This window comes from Papaver somniferum, chromosome 3, assembly GCF_003573695.1.
Source record: "Papaver somniferum cultivar HN1 chromosome 3, ASM357369v1, whole genome shotgun sequence".
NCBI lineage: Eukaryota > Viridiplantae > Streptophyta > Magnoliopsida > Ranunculales > Papaveraceae > Papaver > Papaver somniferum.
In genome coordinates, this window is record NC_039360.1 from 172213494 (window position 1) to 172227147 (window position 13654).

General features: G+C 37.0%; 1 protein-coding gene across 1 annotated transcript; it reads left to right on the forward strand.

Moving 5' to 3' along the window:
* Nucleotides 1–10311: 10311 nt before the first annotated feature.
* LOC113360349 lies at nucleotides 10312–12555 on the forward strand. The gene is made up of 4 exons (XM_026603863.1): nucleotides 10312–10977; nucleotides 11132–11437; nucleotides 11536–11898; nucleotides 12121–12555. The coding sequence occupies exons 1-4, from the start codon at nucleotides 10312–10314 to the stop codon at nucleotides 12553–12555; spliced, it is 1770 nt and encodes a 589-aa protein (XP_026459648.1).
* Nucleotides 12556–13654: the final 1099 nt, after the last annotated feature.

Consider the following 13654-nt stretch of genomic DNA (forward strand, 5'->3'; position numbering starts at 1 on the left):
CTCAACCATCTTACAAGATTATCTTCATACACGTTTTCCTGAACCTAATGATGTCCATAAAGAAGCTCAGTTGTTAGAAACCCATACTCTGGTTGATGTGGTTAACCCAGGCTATGATACCAAGATTGACTTTGTTTTCCCACCAAAAACTTTTCAACCAATTGTGGAACATATGATTTTCAGATGTGTCGGTTATTAAGTTTTGAGACTAAACCTAATTACTTTAGGATATTAGGGTCGACACATTTTCTTAAGGAAGACCATCTCTTTCATTGTGGTCAGTTGTGTGGGTCAAATCTGATTGACTTAGAGGATCCCCAGTTATTCAGGCTTTTGTTATGCGCTTCTAAGTTCTTACTTGAGTACTTCCAGACTCTTCAGCCTGATCTTTAGAATGCCTTTGAGGAAATCCATTCCAGGAAAACTTCTTATTTAGACCCTTTTATAGAGCCTGAACCTGAACTACAACTAGATGTAGTTGTCTTAAGCAAGGGTATGTTCGATATTTTCTTGGTCTGTTGCACTTTCCTCTTCTTGTGGGTAACACTTTTTGATCCAGATGACCCACAATTATTCCGGCTACTTCTATATGATTCTGTGAGGTGACTAATTCTTCCAATGTCTGGCTGAAGACTTTAAACTTAGCACTTCTTGGGAGGTAACCCAATATTCTTGCGACACGGTAATATGTTTCCTTATCTCTTTTGCTTCAAGTGGTAACAGTTTCTCCTTGTTCATGCTTTTAATTTTATCTTTAGAACAACAAGGACAATGTTAGATTTAAGTTTGGGAAGGGAAGAACTTTTTAGTTGCACTTTTGAAACTTCTAGCGTCACATGGTATCCGGTTAGCTAAGTTTACATATTGTTTATCACCGAAAAGATAGAAATTAGAATGCTAGGGATAACAACCTTTTGAGACATTAGAGAAAAAGACATTGAGATCCTTGAAATTCAGGAGAGAACTTGTTCCTTTTAGAGGGTAACCGTGATGGACCTAACCATACATGATGGAAAGGCAAGTAGGTCAGGAAATGCCAGAAAGACAAAGCAACCTCACAATGTAGTCTTAGTTACTGGATTGCGACTCTTTCTCAGTAGAAACTTATCATCATCAACAAGCGGAGCGACATCAAAATCTATGAAGAAAGTTGAAGACGCTTTAGGTTTAGAGCAACAATAGAAAAGAATAATTCAAAAATCAAAGTTGAAGTTATAAGAGCAAATGGTATAAGTTGTTAGAATCCATGATACCAAGACATCACAAGTTGCGAAGATCCAAGTTTTGAAAGTCCTTCTCTCATGGCCATGTAAATTGTTGTCTTGTAATTTTTGTTTCCAAAAAAAAAAAATGAAAAAAAATGAAAAAAAATGAAAAAAATGAAAAATGAAAAAAATGAAAAAAATCATCGTTACGTTTTGTTCAATAAGGCCAAAGGGAAGTAGAAATTTATAAGTCAAGGAAGAAATCGAAGAGAAGAGTTAATTGTCAAGGTTCTATGAGGTTCGATAATTTATCATCAACAGTTGAAGACCGAAGAAGACGTTGTTTCTACTGAGCACTATGAGAGAGTCGAAGAAAGATATATTTGGTTGCTTTGTTAGTCCTCTTTCAATCTGGCACAAGATCTTTCTAGCACTGGTTTAACTCATCACACGTAATTAGTCCAGCTGTGTAGAAGATGTCCCTCTCATCTTTATCTCTCTCCTAATATTATCCAGTTGTAAAGCAGCGGACGCATCTTACAATGTTTATCTAGCTGTGTAGCGGATATCTCTTTATCTAGCAGTGTTGCGGATGTGTCTCCCCTTTTCTTCAGTCAGCTTTAGAGCTGACACCTTTGATTTCTATGGCATTCTAGTTACTTGGAGATAGGTTGAGAATATGTATGTCCTCATAGCTCTTTGGATACTTGTGCCAATTAGAAGTAATGGTTTTGTGGGTACACCTCTGGTAAACCCTCCCGAGATTAACTCGGTTTTATTTTTTATTAGTTTTGCTCGAGGACTAGCAAACAATAAGTTTGGGGGTATTTGATAGACACATTTTTGTGTCTAATTTTTCCTCAATGTTTTGTATTGTTAGTACTCGATTTCGTACTTATTATGGTGTTTTATGTTTTTGTAGATGTTTTTGGAAAAATAAGCTCTTGCGGCGAAATTGGCTCGAAAAGTGGTGTTTTACACCCCCGAAATGTGTTAAAGGCATCCCAGAAATGCGCTGAAGGAATCCCAGAAAAATTACTATTTATGCCCAAAAATACTATTTGCACCCCAGGGCAAGTGCTAAAGGGACACCGGTACAGGATTAAGGGGAGGACATCTTCTTCCCAAAATTCAAAAATGAAAAAAGGCGGGAAAAATGGCAGCAACAATGATAGAGTTTTCGATCGGATTTTGGAGGAGTTTTTGTGTGATTCAATCGCTGAAACTTCATGGGTAGTTGTGATATGTCCTAACAAAGCTAGTATGGGTGTTTGTTTCGATCAAATTTGTCTGGATAACTTGGTTTAATCCAAACAGGGAGTTGGAGGAAAAACATGAGCTTACACGAGTTGTGGTGAATCTAAACGTGTACTGCACGTGTTTGGAAGCCTTAATCAACACTTTGGAACGTGAAGAAGATTTATAAGGAATTTAATCCAGATGCAGATGCGTAAAAATCAAAATCATTGATAAAAAAAGAAAGAAAATATCTCGAGTAAAAGAAGATTATTTGGGATTAATGGAGAAGATTCAACGCGTGTTTTTTCTTTAAATAGATTCCATGGGAGTCCTAGATAGGGGGTCAAGATTTTGGGGGGGCTTTAGAAGGGCTGAGGAGTGAGAAATCAAGACAAACAACAAGCTTCCTGCTGCTGTTTTCTGCTGCTGCTGGTGCTGAAGAACGCGAAAAACAGACTCCAAGAGACAGTCGTTTTTCAACAGTGTCAGCGACACAGAGGCGAGGGTCGCAACACAGTGTTTACAACACTTTCTGTCTGTCGTTTTCTGTAACAGCTGGTTTGTAACACTTATAACTGTTACGAACCCGGTTTTATTGTATTTCTCATATTCTCATCATTTGTAAACCATTTTTGAGCATCAATGAAATTCTTTGAGAGGTTTTCCAACATGATGAGCGGCTAATTCTCTCACAACCAAGGCAATGAGGAAGCTATTTACGCATGAATAATTGGTAATTATTTATTCTCTCTAATTTATAATTTATAATTCACTCAATCACTGCTTTTGCAGGGTTTTTAATTGTTTGCATCTTCATTAGTTGTGATTCAATTAGTTAGGTTATTCTTTGTTTAGATAATCTATGCTTAGGGGATACAATTAATTTTTGAGAATTTTCCAGATTATTTGTGAATTAAGAAATAAGAGTCTTAAATAATAATTAGAGTTTTGAAATATGTATCATTCAATTTTGAGTCATAGTGGAATCTAGTGTCTTGGTTACCTCTCGCCCACTTTGTTAATATTTTTGTATATAATTTTATTAAATCTGTAAATTTAATCTTCACAAGTCCGAGAGTTTGAACCTCATTACTACAACATCATTCAAAAATATTATCAATTTGCGGTTTTCTGGTTAAAAAAATCTTGTTGTGTATTTTTACTTTATTTTCCGCATTATAATTATTGTTTAATTATCTTAAAGTAATTGCATTGTACGTTAATCAAACATTTTTCTTGATCCCATAATTGGTTCGTTCCGAATACTATATACCAAGTGAACATCTTGTCGTTAATATCTTCTTGGAAGTCTCTGCCTATATTAGATCATGCAAGGTGTGTGTCATATAGGTTGACATCGAAAAAATTATGGTGTACTTGGTACTCTGGTCATATCATTAGCCAAATGACCGAAACCTTTACAGTTGAAGCATCGTGGATGATACTCATCATCTTCCTCTTGTTCTTGGCTAGAACGTGATCATGAGGTCGTACAAGATGATGATGATTATCCTTTACAAATCTCTTATTCCTGTTTCTTAAGAGATCTCGAAATTGTCTAGTAATCAATGACATGGTTGAATCAATATCATCATTTGCAATCACTATTTGGATCATCTACCAATCAAACCTTTTCTTATTTAGCTGGAACCTTAGGGTTTTTTCCATTTAGAAAGAAACATCTTTTGGTTAGTTAGATTGGGACTCCTGATCAAAGATCTATAGCTTTCCGACAAGACAGCTTCGAGAAAGTGCCAGAACATAGTCTGCTTCTATAATTGCGTGTTTCATGGACTCGTATTTAGATGATAACGGTATGAGAATCTTACACACTATATATTTTTAAGAAATAGTCTTTCGTAGAGAGAAAGATGCATTAACAATCCCAGAGGGTTTGGCGTGAAACTCCTCAAAAGTATCGTTATCATCAATACGAAGGTTTTTCCAATCAGAAGTGGGAGTTTAAAGCCTAATTTTATTTTTTGGTGTGTTATTTTTGAATACCGTATCAAGAATCCGTTGATGTTTGAAATGTAAAGAATGATGCTGAAGATCTCGGCTTATTGTATGTATTAAAGCGTTCAAACCATTTGAATTCGGCTTATCAAGAGTCTTCTTTTTAATAGTGTATGAAGCTAAGATTTTAAGCTCAATTTCCGAATTTGTACTTTTGGTCGTACATATAAGTCGACAACTAATACCCAAGTATTAAAGTCACGAAATTAAATAAAACACTAGCATAGTTCCAACATAGGTAGTTGATACTATTACCTATGTTGGAACTATCAAATCTTGGTTGTACGTTAACTAAACTCTATTCGTGTGAACCCGAATTCATTGTCTTATAGGTTGGATCGTATCAAACACATATTATTAGATCTTATCGTGTTTGCTTACTCTGATACCAATTCAAATGATGAGGTACACCACAATCTTTTGGATATCAACCTACTCAAGACACACCTTGTGTGATAATACAAACACGAACTATCAAGAAGATTACTTAGACAAGATGTAAACTTGGTAGTAATGTACGTTTGAAACTGAACTAAACCATGGGATCAAACCAAGTGTTTGATTAACATACAATGCTATTGATTTGATTATCGTATTCTGTGTAATAAAGAAAAGTTCTCTTTTTGTTTGGTGACAAAAAGACAAAATAACTTGATGTTACCTTGATATTACTAATATGACCTTCAATATTAACTACCATTATACATATGTATTCAAGGGTAAAAACATACATAAATCAACATTCACATATTCACATGTAATGCCATTATTTTAAAGTAGAATAAAAAGTTAAAAACTTGATATCTTTTAAAATACACATCCGATATTTGTAAAATTAATATATTTGGAAAGCTCTTTGAATTAAATATTCAGTACAAATAAGAACGCCGAATTTTTATTTATAAAAAAATTCATTGTTATCAATTTGGTGTTGTTGAAAAAAATCAAATTTAGGCATGTGTATCGCACATGTGTTTTCACTAGTAACTATAACAATAATTATAATGCAGAAAGTATAGTAAAGGCACACAACAAGATTTTGTTAACGACAAAAACTGCAAGGCAGAAAAACCCCATGACTGAATACTCTCATAATTAAGCCGTTATACAATGACTACTACATATTTGTATAATTGAGACCACGTAGACTAAATACAAGTTACTCAGTTCCTCCAGTATCCCTGCACCTACAACCAATCTGGTCAATGCACGTGGGTATCAAGATAGAGGCCACTGCTTAAGTCGCTTCTCATGCTGTGAAGACTTCATCAACTCAACTCCTTTGTATCGTAATATGAAACAATAATGACTAATTTACTTCTAAGGTTGCACATTGGCATGTATAGTCCGAGTTTCTTAAGAAACCGGTACATTGTCATGTACCTTCTCTTCTACCTTACTACTTAGCTAGCCCGTATGTAACTCTTGTCTGACTTAATCTACTTATGACGAGTCGAGTTATTATTTGAGCATTGTTGTCTGTTAGGGTTAGAGCACGTGGCATGCTCGGATTAGTTAGTCTTTAGGTTTTCCTTCCAATCACAAGTCTATTTAAGATTTAAGGAAACCCTGTAATAAGCTAAGAATGAATTAATGAAGTCTTAAGGCTGCTCCGGCAGAAGTTACTATTATCCGATTAATTTTCGTCCAAATTCCATTCATTCCGTTGACCTCTCTCTCTCTCAATCGTACTAAAAACAGTACAACTGGCATCAGAGTCGTTCCGTCCTAGCATCATGGTGGCTCAAACTTGAAAGGAGCTACAAGAAACCTACAACAGACAACAAAATAGATCGATACCTTACATCCGAAGGTAAACAGTCTAGATCGGAAACTCAGTACTATGTCTACCAAAGATGACCTACAGTCGCTGAAGATAGAGATGAGTACTAATACGCAAACACTCAGGGCAGATATTGAAAAGAGTTTTCAATCTCAGCTGGATTTTTTTTTTCTAATCGAGATCTCAACAAAAATCAACATAAATCTTCAGGTTCAAATACTGGGGGATTTCATTCTAATTTTCACTCTGGTGGACGAGATTCTAATCAATTTCATTGAATGCCTAAGCTCGACTTTCCTAGATTTGACGGCGACAACCCCAAAAAACTGGATCCAGAAATGTGAATACTACTTTCAAATGCACAATATACAGGAGATACACAAGACAAGGATGTCAACCATACATCTAGACGGTAAAGCCAATAAGTGGTATGATAAATTTTGTCTTAATAAAACTGATATTCCTTGGCCATATTTCTGTGATAATGTGTGTGCACGGTTTGAAAACCTTGCTCAAGATAACATAGTTGGCTTGTTCAATAAATTGGCCCAACTAACCACTGTGGATGCTTACTTTGAAGAATTTGAGTATTACAAGGCATTATTACTGAGTGTTCACCAAGGTTTTCCTGAGTCTTACTTCATTGCTAGCTTTATTGTAGGTTAGAAGGAAGAACTTAGAAGTTCAGTTTTAATGCTTGATCCTAGATTTTTGTTAGAGGGAGAGCAAAAAGCGATCCGAGGAAAGCAAAAATCGTAGTTGACTCGCTAATCAGAACCTAATCGATATATTTTTCAAACTCGGTCCAGACTGTCCCTACTTGATACACCCACTAATTACACAAATTTCACACCCATTATCGTCGGTGTTTCTTTTTCTGGTCGATGAATCGTTGTTGGTTCTCTAACTAAAGTTGGAACATCACCCTCGACGACCAAAATCACGTCCCACGACCAGAAAAATAAAATCTTTTTGATGTTGCTAATGAATCGCCAATTGTCCAACTGTAGACCTAATTAAAGGCTAAGTATGATTCTGTTTTTGATGTTACTTCCATGGATGGTTTGAGACAAGATAAATGGTATTAAAAATGAGACTTATAATATGAATTGGTACCAAGAGCTTTTTTCTTCTTCATTTGGTGTTGGGATGAATGATTAGAAAAACCTATCCACTTCTCCTCAACTCTGTTATTCTTTTCTCACTTTTTCTTCTTTACTATCAAATCATTAATGAGAGATTTTCTTATTTTAATCACTAACGTAAGCATGTTAACAGATTCTGATTAGTTTGTTTTGTCTCATCCCATAATTATCTGTTAAAATATGTTAAAAGAGGAACCTTTTTTATTTTTTTGGGTCAATTGTTAAAGTGGAATTGATTGTGCGAAATTGGGGATTCGATTTATATTTACAGTCTTGAATAGGGTTTCTGTAATTAATGGAGTTGCGGTGAAAGGAGTTTTTCTTGGGGAACCGAGTAGGGATAGTCTAGTCCAAGTTGGAAAAATATATCGATTAGGTCCTAGTTATCGAGTCAACAACGATTTCTGCTCTCCCCAGATCATTTTTTCTCTCCCTTTAACAAAAATCTTGATCCTAAAACCCTACTCCATGCTTTTTCACTTGCTAGAATGCAATAAAAAACCCTTGTAATACAACAGCAAACACTTAAACCTACACCAAAAGTTTTCTCTAGCTTATTCCCCACTACTAGACCTTTTCCACCTGCCACTTTTCCCCCTAAACCTCCTATTGTACCATCCACTTCATCTACTCAATCTACTACACCAAAAGTTAATCCAACCTTGCCACTAAAGAGATTAACTCCTGAACAAGTGCAAGCCAGGAAGGCACAAGGATTATGCTTCAACTGTGATGAAGCTTACAAGAGAGGACATATTCGTAAAAAAACAGTATTTATGTGTCATTATAAGGGAGGAAGCTGAGGAGATTTTTGACCAAGGTGGTGAAACTCCAAATGATACTGATGAGGATCCTCTCTTAGAAAGTGATATGGAGATATCATTGCATGCTTTAACTGGTACTATCTCTAGTGACACTATCAGAATTCCCGGCATTTTAAAGAAACAAGCTATTTCAATTCTTATTGACACTGGTAGCACCCGTAGTTTTATTGATTCTTCCTTGGCTACCAGTTTATCTTGTCCAATTGCCCAAACTGCTATCCTATTAGTCACAATAGAAAATGGTGAAAAAAATGTGAGTTCTGGTCTTTGCTCTCAATTAGAATGGTTTATGCAAGGTCACAAATTCTGTGGAGATTTGAGGTTACTTCACCTTGGTGGGTGTGACATAGTTTTGGGAGCTGATTGGCTCAAAAATCCGGGTGATGTTCTTTTAAACCAATCCAAGCTATGCATTACCTTCAAACATAAAGGTAAGAAAATTACTTTAACTGGTGTTCAACAAAATTCTTCTCTCAACATGCTTTCTGGTTCTGCAATTAAGAAAATTATTTCAAAAACATTCTCATGACATTGTTGGACAATTATTCTCCATATCCCCCTCATCCGTACAACCCACCACTCCATCCCAGATTACCAATTCACTTCATCAATTTCCTGATGTTTTTACTGAGCCAAAAACTCTACCACATACAAGAACTTTGGATCATAAAATTCCTCTGTTGATGGTGGTTTTTAGTTCAGGGGTTAAAATTGTAAACCCTGTGTTTAATATGCCGTCATTCTGCAAAGAAACGGAGCCTTGTAAAAGTGATGAGTGTCCAACCTCTTCACTGGCGCCTTTATTGAGAAACTCAATATTTTCTCATGAAATTTATCCATAATGGTGCATGTAGCAACAATCCCACATATTCGGTAAATTTTGGCACCTTGCCTGTATTATTCAGTTAATATAAGTTTCCTTGAATGCTTTATGTGCTATGTTCCCCGGCTGAACCTTTAATGTTGATATGGCATGACAATTTAAGTTCACTCGCATCAGAATAGCATGAATTTCCAAGTATCAAGGTTAAGGTCCTTGCATAAAAGTACTCAGTCGGAAAAACTGAAGACATCAAACTGGGGGATACTCATCAAGGTATTGGTCTGGCGGTTTACAACGTGCGGCGTGCAACACGCCCATTATAAGAAAGTGTCAGAAAGCAGGGCAGTTAGTGGCGGTAAGAAGTAGGGGGTGTAAACTAACCAGTTTACTCCATGGTGGGAACGTGGTCTCTGGCATTTATACATAATCCCGCTTCTCCATTACTCAATCACTCCCACTTTTTTACGAGATCAGGGTGCGTTCAATATGACTTGTATAAATAGGTTTTACCTATTTTCGACCAAACAACAAGTTTTGGGGGAGAACAACAACACAGTATCCAGAAAAAATACAAAAGAACTGATAGCTTTCATTCCGCAAGCCAGTTCCAAATTCTGATACAAGTCATAAAATAGCCACACCTTCAGAATTAACCATTCTGGTCTCAACACCTTCTTTGCTTCCCTCCCTAAGACCAACCCTTCTCATTCACTTTGTGACTGAAGCAAGACTGGAACGACCATTTCTTGGTTTAGGCCAGGATTGTACAGATTGATCTCTCGAATATAAAGTACTCCCGTGCAGTGCATTCGTTTTAGGTTTAGATTTGTTTCTCATCCACATACCCAAATTTACCAAAACCAGCAGAAACGTTTTTACCCATAAACATCCTCTCAAACCAAATTCTGAACCAGTCAATCTCAGGCCTTATAGATGTCCTTATGTCCAAAAATCAGCGGTTGAACACTTGGTCAGAGAAATACTCAACTCAGGCATCATCCAACCAAGCCACATTCCTTTTGCTTCTCCCATATTGCTTGTCAAAAAGAAGGACAGTTCTTGGAGATTTTGTGTGGATTAAAGAAAGTTAAACAACCTAACTATTGAGGATACATTTCCAATACCTATCATTGATGAACTTTTGGATGAATTACATGGCTCCAAATTTTTTACTAAGATTGATCTTAAGTCTGGCTACCATCAGATCAGAGTTTCTCCTTCATATATCCACAAGACTTCGTTTAGAACTCACCATGGTCATTTTGAGTTCAAGGTTATGCCATTTGGCCTTACCAATGCCCCATCCACTTTTGAAGCTCTCATGAATGACATTTTCAAAGACCATCTCAGGAAGTTCATTTTTGTCTTCTTTGATGACATTTTGGTCTACAGTCATTCCTTGGATGATCACTTGCTTCACCTACAAACTACATTGGAGCTCCTTAGAAGCCACCAACTGAAAACAAATTTATCAAAATGCTCATTTGGCCAATCTGAGATTGAGTATCTGGGATACATCATTACTGGCAGTGGAGTTATGGCTGACCCTGCAAAAATATCTGTCATGGTGGAATGGCCTACACCAACTAACATCAAGGCTTTGAGGGGATTTTTGGGACTCACGGGATATTATAGGAAATTTTTAAAGGACTATGGAACTATCAGCAGACCCCTTACTGATCTTTTGAAAAAAGATGCTTTCAAGTGGTCTCCTGAAGCAAATTCAGCTTTCATTAAACTCAAGCAGGCAATGTCCACCACACATGTTCTGGATTTACCTGATTTCAGTAAGCAATTCATACTTGAAGCTGATGCCTGTGACTTGGGAACTGGAGTTGTCCTTATGCAAGAGGGCATAGCTATTGCTTTTCACAACAAACCACTTGGACCAAGAGTTGTTGCCTTGTCCACTTATGAGAAAGAACTTCTAGCAAATGTGCAGGCAGTCCACTAGGTGGAGACATTACTTATAAGGCCAACATTTCATTATCAGGACTGATCACCAGAGCATCAACTACTTCTTGGAGCAGAAAATTTCTACAGTCTTGCAGCAAAAATGTCTTATGAAGCTCTTAGGTTTTGATTATGAAATACAGTACAAGAAGCGATCATACAACGTAGTGGTTGATGCGCTATCTAGAAGAGCTCATTTACATGCCACATGCTCAACATTGTCCCTATCTCAGCCAGCTTGGGCACATGAACTTATTGCTAGCTATACTGATGATCCTCAAGCTCAACATATTATTGCTCATCTCACAATTACCCCTGAACATGCCCCAAATTATACTTACACCAATGGGGTTTTGAGATACAAAAATAGACTATATGTGGGCAGCTCTTCCACAACAAAGTCCAAAATTTTGAACTCAATTCATTCTTCAGTTGTGGGGGCCATTCAGGTATGCAGACTACTTACCTTAGAGCCAAATCTTACTTCTTTTGGCCTGCTATGAAAAAAGACATTCTCTTGTATGTTTCCACTTGTGATGTGTGTCAGAGACATAAAGGGGGACACACATTTCCTGCTGGTCTCCTGCAACCATTACCCATACCTGAACATGCTTGGCAACACATATCAATGGACTTCATTGATGAGAGGAAATCTGTTATTTTGGTGGGGGTTGACAGATTGACAAAGTATAGCCACTTCATTAGCTTACATCATCCTTTCACTGCTTCTTCTGTTGCAAGGGAGTTCATTACTCATATTTTCAAGCTTCATGGTCTTCCATCTTCTATTGTGTCTGACAGAGACAAAATCTTCACCAGTAACTTTTGGCAAGACTTATTTAAAGCTCTGGGCACTCGGATAAAACTCAGTACAACCTACCATCCACAGACTGATGGTCAAACTGAGAGAGTAAACTCTTCTCTTGAGAGTTACTTGATATGCATGTGTAGTCATCAACCTAAGAAATGGAATTTATGGCTTCCACTTGCAGAATGGTGGTATAACACTAATTACCACACAAGCTTGAAGATGAGCCCATATTAGGATTTGTATGACTATCTCCCACCACACTTGGCTTTTCCTTCAACTGCCACCACTTCTGTTACTGAGGTGGAGTCATACTTAAAATAGAGGGATGCTATGCTTGACTTACTCAAAGAAGCTATACATAAATCTCAAGAGAGGATGAAATTCTTTGCTGATAAAAAGAGGTATGACAGAGTGTTCTCTGTAGGGGACAAAGTTTACTTGAAGCTTCAATCTTATAAGCAATCTTTTGTGGCTCTCATGAGGAACTTGAAACTGGCAGCAAAGTACTATAGCCCATTTACTATCATACAACAGATTGGTCATGTATCTTACAAACTCCAATTACCAGCTAAATCCAGAATTCATAATGTTTTTCATGTCTCCCATCTGAAGCAGCACATTGGTGTCACTCACATTCCATCTCCAACACTGCATGTTTTAGATTCAGATGGTCAGTATCTTGTCATCCATGTTGCTGCTCTATCCTCAAGAACTATTTTTCGCGATGGTATTTCTGTACCTCAACTGCTTATCTAGTGGACGAACTCTTCAACTGATGATGCTACTTGGGAGGATGCCAAACACATAGCTCACCATTTCCCAAAATTTCATCCTTGAGGACAAGGATCTGCTGATGAGGGAGGGTGTTGTCATGTACCTTCTCTTCTACCTTACTACTTATCTAGCTCGTATGTAACTCTCGTCTTCCTTAATCTTCTTGTGACGTGTCGAGTGATTATTTAACATTGTTGTCTGTTAGGGTTAGGGCACGTGGCATGCTCGGATTAGTTAGTCTTTAGGTTTTCCTTCCAATCATAAGTCTATTTAAGATGTAAGGAAACCTGTAATAAGCTACGAACGAATTAATGAAGTCTGAAGGTTGCTCCGACAGAAGTTACTATTATCCGATTAATTTCCGTCCAAATTCCGTTCATTCCGTTGACCTCTTTCTCAATCGTACTAAGAACAGTACATACATGTACCTCCTACTGACTGGTTCCCTCATTTGAGTACCTATACCGGTGCTTGTACCTGTACCTGTAAGACCGGTCTGGTACAAGTCTGGTACCGGGTTTTACCTGCAGCTTTGATAGAGAAGTAACACAATTAACAAAAGTTCAAAACTAACGTCCTAGCATATATCTATTTAGCATCAGAAGCAATTCTACACACCCCAATAATTATACAATCTTCTCACTCGAGAAATCTTTTCAACTCGATTAACTCTTCATTGCCTCATCCGTCTCAGCAAACCTACTTCAATCATCTCATATACATGCAATTTCAGAACAAACCAACAACATCACCTCATCATCTTCTGACACAACATCACTGTAAACCCAAAACTCTTCTCAATTTCAGTAGCATCACAAATCCTTGCAGCTCCATCTTCTCTTAGACCCCATACTCTAACTAGTTCATTCACACTTGACAGCGACAACAACACCTTGTTAGTTTTCTATCTTTACTGCAAATCGATTCCTCTCATTCTTCACTGTCTTCTTAGGTTATTTCCATTCTAAACAACCAACAAATTCTTAACCATGTTACCATTAAATCTACAAACAACATCAAACTCTAAATATTTACGATTCAACAGACCTATCTTCTAATTCTCAGTATGCAGCCATGAATT